Here is a 14,355-nt window from a genome sequence, read left to right as displayed (position 1 = left end):
ATGCATCAAAATACGCATTTTATAAATTATACCGCTCTTTTTGCAAATGGAAAAAATTGAACGGTGTCGCCATCTATTGCATGAATTTTATTATTGCAGCTAGAAATTGAAGGTTGTCATCTATTGGTTTCCTCTGATACTACGTCACGAAACTTCTTCGGTTGCACAGCTATAATTTATATATTTATTTATAAATATCTAACACAAGCAATTAAAATTTAATTCACAACTAATATCGCGATACATGTAAAATAAAACTTTTATATTCCTCCCCAAATGCAGCAATTGTTTTATTTTTTGTATTAACTGAACCTAACCTCGCAAAAATTCTAATCGATAAAACGGTCGTCTCCGTCGTTGCACACAGCAACTATTAATTTAATCTGTAATTCGACGGGAAACTGTTAATTTACGATCAAGGCGATTTTATCTTGTAGCTTAAGCAAGTGCCTTATTTTTACGCGCCTTAGTAAAAAGAGAAAAACATGGGTTCGTGTCAACTAATAATTGTATTTACTTAATTTCGAGAGGGCAGTGTTCATTCACTCGTTCAATAATGCAAAAAATATTTATACAATAATTTTTTTTATCAAAATAAATGTTTCAAACAGACAAGCCGAATTTGTCGAATCCGGAAGATGAAAAGCGAATTTCAAGGAGCGAAGAGGACCGTTCGTTCGACGAAGTAATTGGACATATCGAGGACTTATTGTTAGGTATAACTTATTATTCCGAAGAAATCAATGTTTAATCGATTATAACTGTCTGTTGATGTAAGATTTTTTTTCTATTTTTTTTTATTTTTTAAAGTTTTCTAATCAAATTGATTCAACTATATATAGTCAATTTGAACACATCAGGATTAAAGTTTTTAATTCTTTATTACTCACGTGAGATTTCCAGGACACCTCTGCTTCATAAGTTTGCTAAATGTGTAGATACTATTTATATATATTATATTTAGCAAAATTATTTAATAACTTCTCTCTTAAAAAAATTTTAGCTTTTATTTGTATTTAAAGGATGCATAGAACATTATCAATATTTATTTAATTGTAAATCATTAAGAATGAAAATACAATATAATATTAGAGTATTGGAAACATCTCACGTGAGTAATTACATTTAAAAAAATTACACTGGTAATGTAGGATCAATTAATCTAAGCTCTTAATTAACTTATGACTTAACAAATCAATCTTTCAGAGGAAGACTTTCAAGCCCTTCAGAATAAATTTTTAGAAAAGTACTGGGACGTTTTTGAACCAGTAGAAGATAATAAATTAATTTATACCGATATATTTAACGAATATGTGAGTTTTTTTATTTTCATTAAAAACATCGAAGTTCTTTGATTTGCTGCCAATTTTCTGAAACGCACTTTACATATTTCAGAATAAAGCCGTGGAGGCATACATTGTGGATTATCTAAAGAAAGTCATGCCACAGTTCACAGTAGACACTCTTTTACACCAACTAAAGTGATTATAATTAAAATATTGTCAATAATAGGAACAATTTCAGACTTTTATCTAATAATTTTCCCATTCTTGCATGCTTGCACAATGTGATAAAACTCAGTGAGAAGCAGAAGCAGATGGAGCTAGAAGGTGAAGTTTTTGAGGTACTGTCAACAATAACAGATTTCTTGGCTTTTAAGGAAATGTTCTTGGATTATAGAGCGGTATGTAAAATCATCCTAATTTTTTTTCATATAGTTTACATGTAGACTATATGAATATAACAAAAAATAGACTATATGTATATAACAAAAAGTTCTTTACAGGTGAAAGAAGGTAAGGTTGCAGATCTCAGCTGTGGGATATCCATAACGTCTTTGAAATCCTGTAATGCAGAAGACTGCAAAGATCCATCAAGATAATACAAATAAGTTTTAGATGAAAGCTAGAGGAATAAAGACGGCATAAAATGTGATATAAACTGAAAATATTAATCATTGTGTTCAGTATTTATTAAATTAACGGATAATGTATTTGCAAAAGTCTATATTCAGTATATCACGTACATTTACAAATAGAAATACAAAAATAATTCGAGTATCATACGGAGTTTTTTCTTGCATTTTACAGAGTCTTGCAACATCCTATATGATCTATATAATACAATATTTAGATTTAAACCGAAATGTTGAATCTTTGAAAGTTTGTTTTTTGTCAATTACTCCTCTGATGAGATAAGTGCAAACTCGTTACACTTTAAATTAGAACTAAAATTTTTTAATATTTATCTATAATAAAAAGAACAAACTTTTTAAATAAAATTAACTAGCAAATATATAGACTATACTTAAATAGTCTAAAATACCCAGCAAACACAGAATATAATATTTGAATTTATAATTATATAACTGCTACATAATTTTAACTATTATATGACATTATATAATTATTACATTACATGATTGCTGTATATAAATTTTCGATTCTAATGCATGAGAATCTCCATTTGTACAAGTTTGCTGTTCGTCTCGTTTGGCATGCGATATGGCAATGTTCCCGCGAAACTCGTTAACGCTCGGGCTTGCTCTCGGAGATCGTGTAACTGCTGCTCCCTCGCAATTTTATCACCTGGTTCTACCGATCGTAATTTCTGATACTGACGATACAATATCGTCATAGTGGCCAGAAGAACATCAGCTAATGTGCCAGCCACTTCGGGCGATACTCGACGTAAGGCATTCACTCTTTCATCAACTTCTTTTACTTGAAGAGGTAACATCTTCGAATCCGCAATTGTCTAAAGAAAATATAGTATTATTTAAATCTTCTCTCCTAAGCGCTGACTAGTGACATTTCCTAAACATATTATCTATTTACTTAAAAATATACTTACTCTGAGCGCGCTCTGATACTGCTCATTGTGGAATTGATCGAAGAAAACCATAAGGTCTCTCAATGTATAAAATGAAGATACTACTTCTGAAGGCGCTTGGATTGCAATATCCTTATATCTGAAAAGATTTACGATAATCATGAATATCAAGCTTTTTATAAATTTAAAGAAATTTGCATGATCGACACAAATTTCTTCAGACACGTAAATTATACCTTGTACTGATATTTATTGCTGTGGCTTGTAATCGTCCTCTGAGAGAACCGGGCGGTCCTCTTTGACTAACAACTTGCGTCAAAAGTGTACACATTAAACTGAGAACCTTCTCATGATTCCTAGCTAAATCGTACATCATAACTGCATCTTCCAGCAGACCTTTTCTGTACAATGTTTCGGCACATATATTTATCACGTCGTCGGTATTGATTTGGAATTGATCCAAAATCCCTGGAAGTCTGCGATCTTTGTCAAGTTTTCCGACTAACAAAACGCGGTTTGCAGGAGAAGCATCTACTACCATTTCTGCGGCAGATGCGGCAAACATATTACGGTCGTATGGATCCTTCATACATCTAAAAACAAAACATCAATATGATTATCACGCTCATAATGTAACAGTTGATTTAAAATCAGAAATTAAGAATCATACCTCAATAAAAATAGATAATGAAGACTCTCTTTTGGGTCTGATGATTCAAATCTTTTAACATACAACAATATCAGTCTAGCGAAATTCAATCTTTTCGCTGGCGGCTTATCGGCGGGATCTACACTTATTAAAGGTGCTAAAACGCTTTGACTGACAGCCAACAAGTTATGTTCATGCATAGCAGCTGCCAGATGAACAGCGTGCGGTAAATGCCTCGCTCCAGCACCCGTCGCTAAGAATTCTATTGCTGCTTCAAACTGCCCAGTTAAAAACAGCATCGAGAAGTACAAAAACGGCTGTTCGTGCGCGTGATAATAAGTTTCTCCTAAAAATAGCATCGATTAAGACTTCTAAAAATCCCAAAGGCCGGTATTCATAGTCAGATCTTATATTCAAGACCTTAAGTATAGTCTTAAGTATAGTCTTAAGAAGTCACGAATCAATCAGAGGGCTGCATTAGCGTCTTAAGACATTACTCAAGACAGTCTTGAAATAAAAACGGACTATGGCTACGTTTACACCGTGCATTTAGGCCGCGGCCTATACAATAGATGTCCTTGTTTATCCTGTAGGTTAAACAAAGACACCTATCGTATAGGTCGCAGATTAAGCGCACGATGTAAACATAGCCTATGAATACCGGCCAAAGACTATCGGTTATCTAAAAAAAATTAGTATTACCATATATTTCTGAAATTGTAGTCTGCAGATAATCCAACGTAAGTTTATTCTCAACGTCCGCTTGATCTCTCACTTGGCACAACTTTAGCCACAAGTAATCGTCGGCTGTGGATATTACTTCGGAATGGAAATCATCCAACTCGCAAGGAACTAACGCGCAATATGCTGCTCTCTTGTAAGGATCAGTGACGGATCGTACTTGTTTCCTGTAGTGTAGTTTTAGGATGGACTCAGCCCGACTGCTCGGACGATGTTGTTGATCGTCGCAAGCTTCCTCGAGAGCCGCTTTAAATTCCGGAAATTCGGTACCGCATTGATTCAGGCATTGCAGCGCGGCTTTGTAATCTCCAGATCGCATACAGTAATACACTAACGGCCACAACGGTTTATCTTCCATCTTGGTATCCTCCAAATCTCTCAGATTTTGTACTTTGACACCCACGAAGCTCTTGACCAAGGGTACAGTGCCTGGAACACCCCCTCGTTTCGCCTGAACCAAATTCTCATTAATTATGGAGTTCATGAAATCTCTATATCGATTTTCCAAGTATTTTCTGGCTTGTGAGACAATTCTCTGTTCAATTGCGGAACTGCTTCTGGATTTAATTTGATCTCCTCTAGGTGTTGGCGGAATATCGACCATACACTTCACCATTTGCCACAGATCCACAATCTTCTTGTCGTTAAAGGACTCGGAAGCTTTATGGAACGCATTAAATAAACTGGGCCGCGTTACACCTTTGAGTACATGATCGTTATAAGTCTGCAACTCCTTTACATAGGCAACTTCTATGCTGGAGAGACCGCTAATCATCGAACCGGCTAATTTTGTACGCTGCGGAGCACCACGCAAATCCACCAGCTCGCCAGACGGCGCAGTCATGGCATTTATTATCTCAAAACGCATTTGCTTCCATTCACCCAGCATATGTTCCATTTGTTGAGCCCTTGTAAGCTCAAATGTCTGAAAGAGTAAATCAAATATTAATCTCTTCATGGCATACAGATATATAGATGTTTAATATAGACATATAGAGATATTTAATTATTATATTTTACATACGTCCTTATGGACCTGTTCGATGATGGAAAGAATCGCATTTTCTTTTTCATTCCTGAGATAACTAACAATGTCGGTGTCTGCAATAGGATCTAATGGCTCAAACGTGCGTCTTGCACTGAGCGAGTTTAACTTCTGCGAAATCTGAGATAGATCTACTCCTCGGGAGCCCAGTAAGACATGACTGAAACATTTATTTTTATATGAATGTTGGATATTTTCCAGTAAGGGGTATTCAGATGGTATAAAGCATTTTACAAATGATACTGTATAACACAATGAATCATTTCATTCTTACATTGGCAAACGAAGATATAATAATTCACTGTCTTACATTGTATCAACTACTGTGTCTCTTGATATGTGAGTGCTTTCTAGAAAAACATACGTGACACCGTATAATACTAGCAGTTTATACAGCAGTTAAACATTTAATTTAACATTAGCAAACAACAAAGATATAATGATTCACTGCTGTGTCAACTTTGTTTGACACTTGCTGTATCTCTTGTTGTATCTCTGGAAAGTACAATAGATCACTTTATTCTGGATATGGTTAACGCAATGACTATGCTCAAAGAAAAATAATCAGTTAGTATTTAGTGATTCTTTAATATGGTTCCTATATTTAGATCCAGTAAAGAAACTAAAGACAGGAATCAATCATATTAAAGAATCACTAAGTGTAATAATTGATTAGTTTTCTTTGTTGAATGCTGCCAATGTTACAAATGCTGTAAAGCATTTTTTGATTGATCAATTTATAAAATTTTTTCTTCTAATTGGTCAATCAAATACTTCAAAGCATTCATAATGAGATTTTAACCGCGACCTCTTACATTAGCAAATAACAGAGTATAATGATTCGCTGTTAGTGCTTTCTAGTAAGAAACTCAGTATAATAATGAACCACTTGATAAACCATTATATTCTTGTTGTTTGCCAATGTAAGAATGAAATGATCCACTCATGTTACAATGTCATTTGTGTCTCTTGCTGAAAAACGTCCTATCATCCGAGTACCTTGCTCAATCATTTCATCTTTGTTTAAAATTGGTAAATAACAAGAATGTAATGATTCACTGTGTTACACTATATTATCTGTGTCTTTTGCTCGAAAGTATATTTAACATATGGAATATTTCGATTGTAATCAGCAAAACAATTGGAGCAAAAAGTAATATTGAATTGCTGTGAAGTCTATAAAAAATTTAACATATGTATCTAGAAAAAAACTAGGGCTCAGACAAAAGATTCGAACATGTTGAATATTCGATCTATTCGAATAGTTCGAAGTTTAAAAAAATGAGCACCTAATTAGAATATTTCGGACAGTTCGCACAATTCGAGCTTAAGCAGCGATCAGCATAAAATATCAATTCGTTATGTCTGAAGTTCGGACGATTCGGACAGTAAACAAACATAGTATGCCTTGGAAACAAAAGAGCAGTTGAATAAAATTCCTTTAAATATCAATAAAATATTTATTGATATCCTACAAATATCCTGGACATATTCAGGATGATCCTGAGGACGACTTGTGACGTCTGAGTTCGAAATGTAATAATTTCGAGCTTTCAGCTCTGAAGTAAATTAAAATAGTTCGAACATACATTCAGTCCGAACTATTTAACTTTCGAACTTAAGATTCGAACTGTCCGAATACTGTCAAATCGTCTGATGTTTCCGAGCACTAGAAAAAACCGCCAGAATGAACTTACGCTTGTGCCTCGTTGTCCTGTGTGCTTGTTTGCGTAACCCGAGACCATAGCTCGTTGGACGCCTCTAATATTTGTCGCAAATTTCTTTCTACCTGCGGTAGATCCTCATTTCCCTCGACGGTTGCAGACAATTGTTCTGCCGATCTCAACAATTCGCTGAAGCCGGAATCAGCGGCCAGTCGGGTGGTGTCGGTGGGCAACATATCCGCGTGACCAATATCGCCCATACTCCTAATCTGACAGCTTTACAAATTTGTAGGTTATCGTAACCGGTGAAAACGGATTTTATAAAATCACGCGGCAAAAGATCACGAACCACGAAATATAAAATACAAGCCGCGAACGCGAATATATTTCTAGAAATCTCTAGGATAACTCAGGGCTGTAACCGTATAAAATTAATCTTTTTCTAATCCCTAGATCAGAGAAAAGCCTGTGACAGTAATTTTTATATCGACTGTCTCCTAAAAGGAAAGCAGCCAATATTTACACTTCTGTCGGTAATGTCCACGATTTCGATCTGTTAAGGCCACACGTATAAAAATTTTAGTCGTAATCATAAGGCCGTAAGCAAATTGGCCAATCACAGTCGAGCGTTTTTAAACGCGAGATCGTAATTTTGATTGTGATTGGTCGATTTACTTGCGACCTTACGATTACGACTAAAATTTTTGTACGTGTAATGGCCTTTATGCGTGGTCTACAATAGAAGTTATAACGGTCGTTATAAAGGTCTTAAGTCGTAGAAAATTGATCAATCATAGTTGATTATTCTTCTCATATTCGACTGTGATTGGTCAATTTTCTACGACTTAAAACCCTACGACTGCTACGACTTCTATTGTAGACCCTGCATTAGATAGACAAAGACGGACAATCAATCTATCGGCGCACTGACTGGTGCATTCAGTACTACAACCGCTCACTGAGCGCTCAGTGAGCTCTTGCATCTGATTGGCATATTCTGTTAGAACTAAAAATATAGACCAATCAGATACAAGAGCTCTCTGAGCGCTCATGTGAGTGGTCGTACTGAATGCACCCATTGGCTACGTTTACACCGTGCATTTAGGCCGCGGCCTATACAATAGACGTCCTTGTTTATCTTGTATATTGGCTACGTTTACACCGTGCATTTAGGCCGCGGCCTATACAATAGACGTCCTTGTTTATCCTGTATATTAAATAAAGAAACCTATCGAAGGCCGGTATTCATAGTCGGTTCTTATTTCAAAACCATCTTAAGTAATGTCTTAATACGCTAACGCGGCTCTCTGATTGGTTCATGACACCTTCAAGGCTGAACTTAAGACGATCTTGAATATAAGAACTGACTATGAATACCGGCCGTATAGGTCGCGGACTAAGCGCACGGTGTAAACGTAGCCATTGTTACACTCGCAGAAAGGGACTGCTTTTGTGCGCGACGCAGCTGCCGTTCTATACCTGCGCCAAACGTTCAAACCAGTATACCTTTAAACTCACTTCGTCAATTTTTGTCTGGTTGACTTGAAATTTACAGGGAATATTTTTGAATATATACTTTAAGAAAATATCAAAATCTAAAAATCGATTTTTTTGAAGTTTACAAATAGGTATAACCCCTTAAGTCTGTTCTACGGTAATACTTTGTCAATTTTTTAAAATTAAAAAATATATTTTATCAGAGTAATCCAAACTCAAGTTGGTAATTATTTAATTAATCATCATTGATAAGGTTTGCGATAACTTTACCAACTATCAACAAAATTTATGGCGGGTTTATCGACCACCGGTTAATTATTTTATATTGTCATGTCAATTACCAACAAAATTAATTAGTTTTAAAAATCAATAAAATATGGAGAGAATATAATCAAATAAAACGTAATTAGATGAAAAGTTTCAAAAGAAATTCCAAATATTGCAATTTCAAAAGTTTTATTTTACATATTTTCTTTCGCTATAATTTACATTGGTACAAGCAAAATTGCTACTATAATAATATATGCCAACAAAACAAACAAACACACACACACACATACATACATACGCAATATGCAAGAATAAGGCATAAGTATAATTTTAACATTTATTATACAGAGCGCACACACGTACAGTACGCTCACACTAGCGCAACTTTATGTTTAATATTTTTAAATAGTCATTATATATTTGTAAAACCAATTTTCCTGGAATAACATCGCTCTAGGCGATGCGCGTTTATTGAAAGTTACAAATTTTGTGTGGGAAACGCTGCACTCAAGTGGAACGACCATCCGATACGTGCGATTTAATAGGAGTAAGCGGTCATTCTTCTTCAAGGTTGTTCCTTTGTCATGCTCCTCGGTCAAGTTTTCGCCGTGTAGACTATCCGTCGGATCGGCCAGGGCCGTGCTCTTGCCATAGTGACCTCAAAAGAAAGAAAGACCTCATCGAGGTACCTGAAGGTCAACATCGAAATGACGAATTCCAACGGACAAAAAGAATTTCGATTTCACCACTATGTGGGCCACTTTCGCCCTAAAAATTGCCTCCGAAATTTGACAAAGGATAAAAATCTTTGCGTAGTTCATTCGCGATACTCTGTAGAAAGAAACGTAATGGACGGGGTGAAAGGGCGAATAATCAAGAGCGGCATTAAAGAGACGCGCAAACGTGTGTGGTCGTCTGATCCCAAGAAACGCGTACCAGTCAGTCAAGAAAAAATCAAAATGACTTTATTTTAACGTCATGAGAGTCAAAGATGATTTTTTTATTACAAAATTCGACTGTTTATTGACGTTAAGAATCAAAATAACATTATTTGGATATTTCGTTGACTTATGTATCTTTCCTTAGGCACTGAAGTTCTGGTTTTTCACCCGGCGAACCTCGACGAATAAAACTTTGAGGGGGATCCCGCTTTATTTTCGTCAGTTTTCAAGTCAGGCTCTGTGTCTAAGATGCATTCTCGATTGCCCCACTCTCTGTCTCTCTTTCTCTCTCGCATTCGCGCAATGGAAACTTGAAGACAAGACCGAGGGAGCTGAGGAGGGAAGAAAAGGAATCGCGCCTACGATGTCTGCCGAGCATAATGCGCCAGTATATGCGTTTCCTCTCTTTTCCGCCTTGCCGGTTAGAGACGATCCGACTTCTCCGGGCCGCTTCTACTTCTCCTTCCTTTTCTCTTCACTCCGCGAGAATTCCTATTCAGTGAGATTAACTTATCTCCCGATTGCACCGGGGTGGCCTTTGAGAGAATCGCGCCCAACATAGATTCTACGTGTGGAGCAGAGTTCTATAAATAATTGATAGATAATAAAGCTAGGAAGAAAAACAAATACGAGGGTGCGCGTTTTCATTCGTATTACCGTTTGATTCGAAAGTGAAGTTTCATTTCACTTAATAAATAAATATTAGATATACGATAAACCATATACGAGATAGATAGAAATAAATATTAGATATACGAGTCATACGGTGGAAAAAAAAATAGAAAATGGGAAAAAATAGAAAAAACAAAGCTAGATCGGACAATTCATTTTCGCGATTCGCTTTATGCTTGATTATTCTTACTTAACGTTGCTGGGAAAGTCATTAATATAGCAGCGCAACTTGGCTTGCATGACTGCATCGTGGAAGAGTGCAGTGCGATGCAGGTTCAAGTTACTCGCTCTTCCTTCCCTTATGATACAGCTGATAAGTCAACGTATAACGTAATACAGGCATCGTGTCGGGACGTTGTACACATGGCGTGTCGTGAAAGCGACACGCAGCTGGACGGGAGAATCAAGAGACGGGACGAGAATTGAACGTTATGGGAAGCCATATTAGATTATTTATTTTTTATCAATTCGCGGAAATCCATTTCACGTTCCAGTAATGGTAAAAAATTAGATTTTACAGAATTTACGGCATAGGGAACACGTGCGCATATTCGTGTAACCTTTTAACTGTGCGTTGTCGGGATCTCGTTTCCCGACTGGAAATTGCGCGATAAAGAGAAAGGATTAAACGGAGACGAAAAAATAGAAAGAAAGAGAAAGAAAATGAGAAAAGAGAGAGAAAGGAATGAAGAATGAGAGAGAAGGAATGAGAGAGGGAGAAAATGAGAAAAAGAGGGGAAGAGAGAACGAGAGAGAAAGAAGAGAAAACGAGAAAGGGCGAGCGAGCGAGAAAAGAGGGGGGGGGGAAGAAGCTCCAAAGGAAAGTAGAAAGGAAGGAGGAGGAGGGGGAGAAATATCGTACTACGAATACGCGAGCATCGACTGTAGTATAGTAATAGTACTATGAGTCAGTCACACCCACAAGCCGGTTGTGGGTTCAAGATCTTCTCTCTCTTTCTCTCTCGATACGTGTTATCTCTCTTTCATTCGCATCTCCGTACGCACGCACGCATCGGCACGAGGTCACGCGCACGTATCGTATCTATCCGGCCGGATCCGGCCTTGCCACGCAGTGCTTTAATTGCACTCTCATTGCGCTTGTAACACAGCAGCGATAAGAACCCGACTATAAAGCCCTGCGCACAATAGAGGAAATCCCCTACAGCACAAAATTGCACATAAGTTGCAGCAACACTGCTGCAATATTGCAGCAACATTGCATGTTGCAGCAGTATTGCAGAGATTTTGCAGCGATATCGCTATAAATTCTGTGCTGTATGGGATATTAGGAACAGGAATAGATATTAAGATTTCAACCTATCAGAAACCGTGTATTCCGGTGTAACTGGTATCCGATAGGTTAAAATCTTAGTATCTATTCCTGTTCCTAGTATTTCCTCTATTGTGCGCAGGGCCTAAGCGTGGGGAGGATTTTCGAAGCGTCGCGCCCGGATAATCGGCGGGAATCGGCCGTATCGATCAGGACCGTAGCATCGACGGTGATGGGAGTCAACAAACTAGCGAACTTGCTTTCGAACGTGGCAGGAAAGCCTCCATTATGGATTTTCTTTTTTTTGTCTTTTCTTTCTTTTTCAACGGGAGTTTTGGAACCCGACGAAATTACCGAGACTGTCGTCGAATGTCTCTTTATTGATCGAAACATTCCTCATTCTTATAAATCTTAGAAAATAAATGGTCAGAAATTTCGTCTCTCTTTTTTTCGAGCCTCAAGAGATTGAATATCATACTTTTGGTCAGTCATATTTTTCAAAACCTGCTTAAGATAAAATGGGATAGATTATGCATAAGATAAAATGATATCCATCTCCTATCTTATACATCTATCTCATTTTATCTTCAACAAGTCCTAAAAAATATCACAGATCAATCAGAAGATAACATCGAAACGATGTTCAATCTTTTATTTAAGGATCTCTATCCCGGGGCTCCTCGCGGCCATAAACCGATCCTGATCGCGTGCCTCGGTTGAGTGCTCGAAACACCTGACGAAACGTCCGCGGCGATGCACCGCGATGCACGATGCAACTGATAAATACAGAAGTGATGGTGGGAGGGGAAGGCAAAAGGGGCAGGCCGTACACTCGGAATGTATCAGAATGTATATGCGCGAATTCCCGCGCGGCCGAACGCACGAAGGATCGCCTTTGTGCGGACGACCGAACGGAACGGGTCAGCTAGTTCTTGTGGAAGGTGCATCTTAATCCTTCCTCTTTATTCGTTTTCCGATCTACGATTTAGAATGGGAACGGCGAGCGAGTCTCCTTCGATTTCACCGGTTCACGAGACAATCCGATTGAAGGAAAATTGTCTCATGTCTTCATTTTTACAAATGTATAGAAATTATGCCTGTTTCTACCAATGTAGATTAAATTTAATCTTGGTTGAGAACCTACTTTTTCTATATCCGATAATCAGAAAAGTATAAAGAATATTTTCTAAAATTGTAAGATTGAATCTTACTCCGTATAGAGTGAAATCTCACTCTTAAAGATTGAAAATTGAGTCACTCTTTCAAGACTCGCCCAATTTGCACTTTTTGAAGTGAGATTCCACCCCAAAAAATTCGAAGAGTAAATTAAATCTACATTGGTAAAAATGAACATCGATCTGTTAAAATTAATTGACTAAAAAATTAACTTCAATCTCGGTTTAATTTGCTCTATCTTTTTCTAATTGTTGGAATTAGAAAAATTGCAAGATTTCAAATTTACATAATTCTTTAATTCACAAATTTCTAATTTTTGAAATTAAAAAATATACAATTTTCTAATTCTCAGAATTAGGAAAATATCATTTTTTAATTGAAATATCCGTAGAATTATAAAAAGATAAAAAGTGATTTGAACCGAAATTAAAACCAAGTTACAATGATAGAAATGTAAACATCAGTGAAAATTGTCGGGGCAACGAGGCCCGAAGTCGGGGCCGCAACCGAGGGCTCCGGCGCGGTGGCGAACTCGCGTGAGCGCGGCCGAGTTCTTTGTGATCTGAGCTCGACTGAGAAACCGGTTCCATTGGCGGAAGGCCATCTCGCTCGCTCTCTCTCTCTCTCTCTCTCTCTCTTCGTTCTCTCTCGCTCTTCCAGGCGAACCGAATATGAATCGCACGCGGCCCGTTTCAATAGACGAGGGCCCCATCGACGCGGCGTGTACGCGCGTAAACTGGTTATCGCCGATCGTATGTAATCGACATGCGGACGACACGCGTCCGCGGCGGTTGCGTATCGATAAACGCATGCACGCAGATGCGAGAACGGTGTGTCAACCCTCGTCTCTCTCACTCTGTCTCTCTCTCTCTCTCTCTCTCTCTGTTTCTTTCCTCCCTTTTCCTCTTTTTTTTTCTTCACGCCAGATTACGTAAGCAGGATGGATGTTCCGGGGGCCCGTCCGCAATCGTGAAGCTAAACATTTAGCGAGAAAAAAATACTTGGAATATTTAACGCAACCGAATCGTGTAAATTCATTATCCGCATGTATACATGTAAAAAAAAATTGAAAAAGGAGCTTATCGATGATCATCGCGATGTTAATTGGACTCGATATAACGAACGCAACAACGAATTCGAGACGCGAAGTACGCTTATCAATATTTTATTACAAAGTTGCAGTCATTGCACATTATACAATTTTTACGCATTAATTTCGTGCATTTTACACGAAAGTTACACACTCATTAACGTTATATAGAAATATTACAAACAGGTACAAAAACTACGCTACTTTAATTTAACTGCTATCTTATACTACCACTCTCGCTCGCTTTCTCTTTCTCTTTCATTCACAACCACCTATTTGTTTATCTAAATGCCTTGTAAGCGTTAGAGCTTGGTCTTGCTCGCGTGGAATGAAATTACGTTCGAACGCAGCGAACGATATACATATAAATACAATGTACAATTACGCCATATCGTAACCGGATGAAACCTCGACGATGAAATTCTTAAAATGTACGACAAATCCAATTCGAATTTATTAAACATTTTTGACATAAAAAATATTATAAAAGAAAAAAAATTTATTGTGG

At 37.3% G+C, this 14,355-nt stretch overlaps 2 protein-coding genes across 2 annotated transcripts; one reads left to right on the top strand and one right to left on the bottom strand.

Moving 5' to 3' along the window:
- Window positions 1–290: 290 nt before the first annotated feature.
- On the top strand, window positions 291–2,113 carry LOC108723541 (ADP-ribosylation factor-like protein 2-binding protein). The gene is made up of 6 exons (XM_018449366.1): window positions 291–489; window positions 612–716; window positions 1,207–1,313; window positions 1,396–1,481; window positions 1,582–1,684; window positions 1,787–2,113. The coding sequence occupies exons 1-6, from the start codon at window positions 486–488 to the stop codon at window positions 1,880–1,882; spliced, it is 501 nt and encodes a 166-aa protein (XP_018304868.1). The 5' UTR covers window positions 291–485; the 3' UTR covers window positions 1,883–2,113.
- Window positions 2,114–2,428: 315 nt separating this feature from the next.
- Window positions 2,429–7,258, bottom strand: LOC108723533 (nuclear pore complex protein Nup93). Its single transcript, XM_018449357.1, has 7 exons — window positions 6,965–7,258; window positions 5,247–5,427; window positions 4,184–5,147; window positions 3,503–3,827; window positions 3,069–3,425; window positions 2,854–2,971; window positions 2,429–2,757 (listed from the first exon to the last, which is right to left on the bottom strand). The coding sequence occupies exons 1-7, from the start codon at window positions 7,189–7,191 to the stop codon at window positions 2,446–2,448; spliced, it is 2,484 nt and encodes an 827-aa protein (XP_018304859.1). The 5' UTR covers window positions 7,192–7,258; the 3' UTR covers window positions 2,429–2,445.
- Window positions 7,259–14,355: the final 7,097 nt, after the last annotated feature.

The sequence above is a fragment of the Mycetomoellerius zeteki genome, unplaced genomic scaffold (assembly GCF_001594055.1).
Source record: "Mycetomoellerius zeteki isolate Tzet28-1 unplaced genomic scaffold, Tzet1.0 scaffold244, whole genome shotgun sequence".
NCBI classification, from domain to species: domain Eukaryota; kingdom Metazoa; phylum Arthropoda; class Insecta; order Hymenoptera; family Formicidae; genus Mycetomoellerius; species Mycetomoellerius zeteki.
This window is presented reverse-complemented; position numbering and strand designations above follow the sequence as displayed.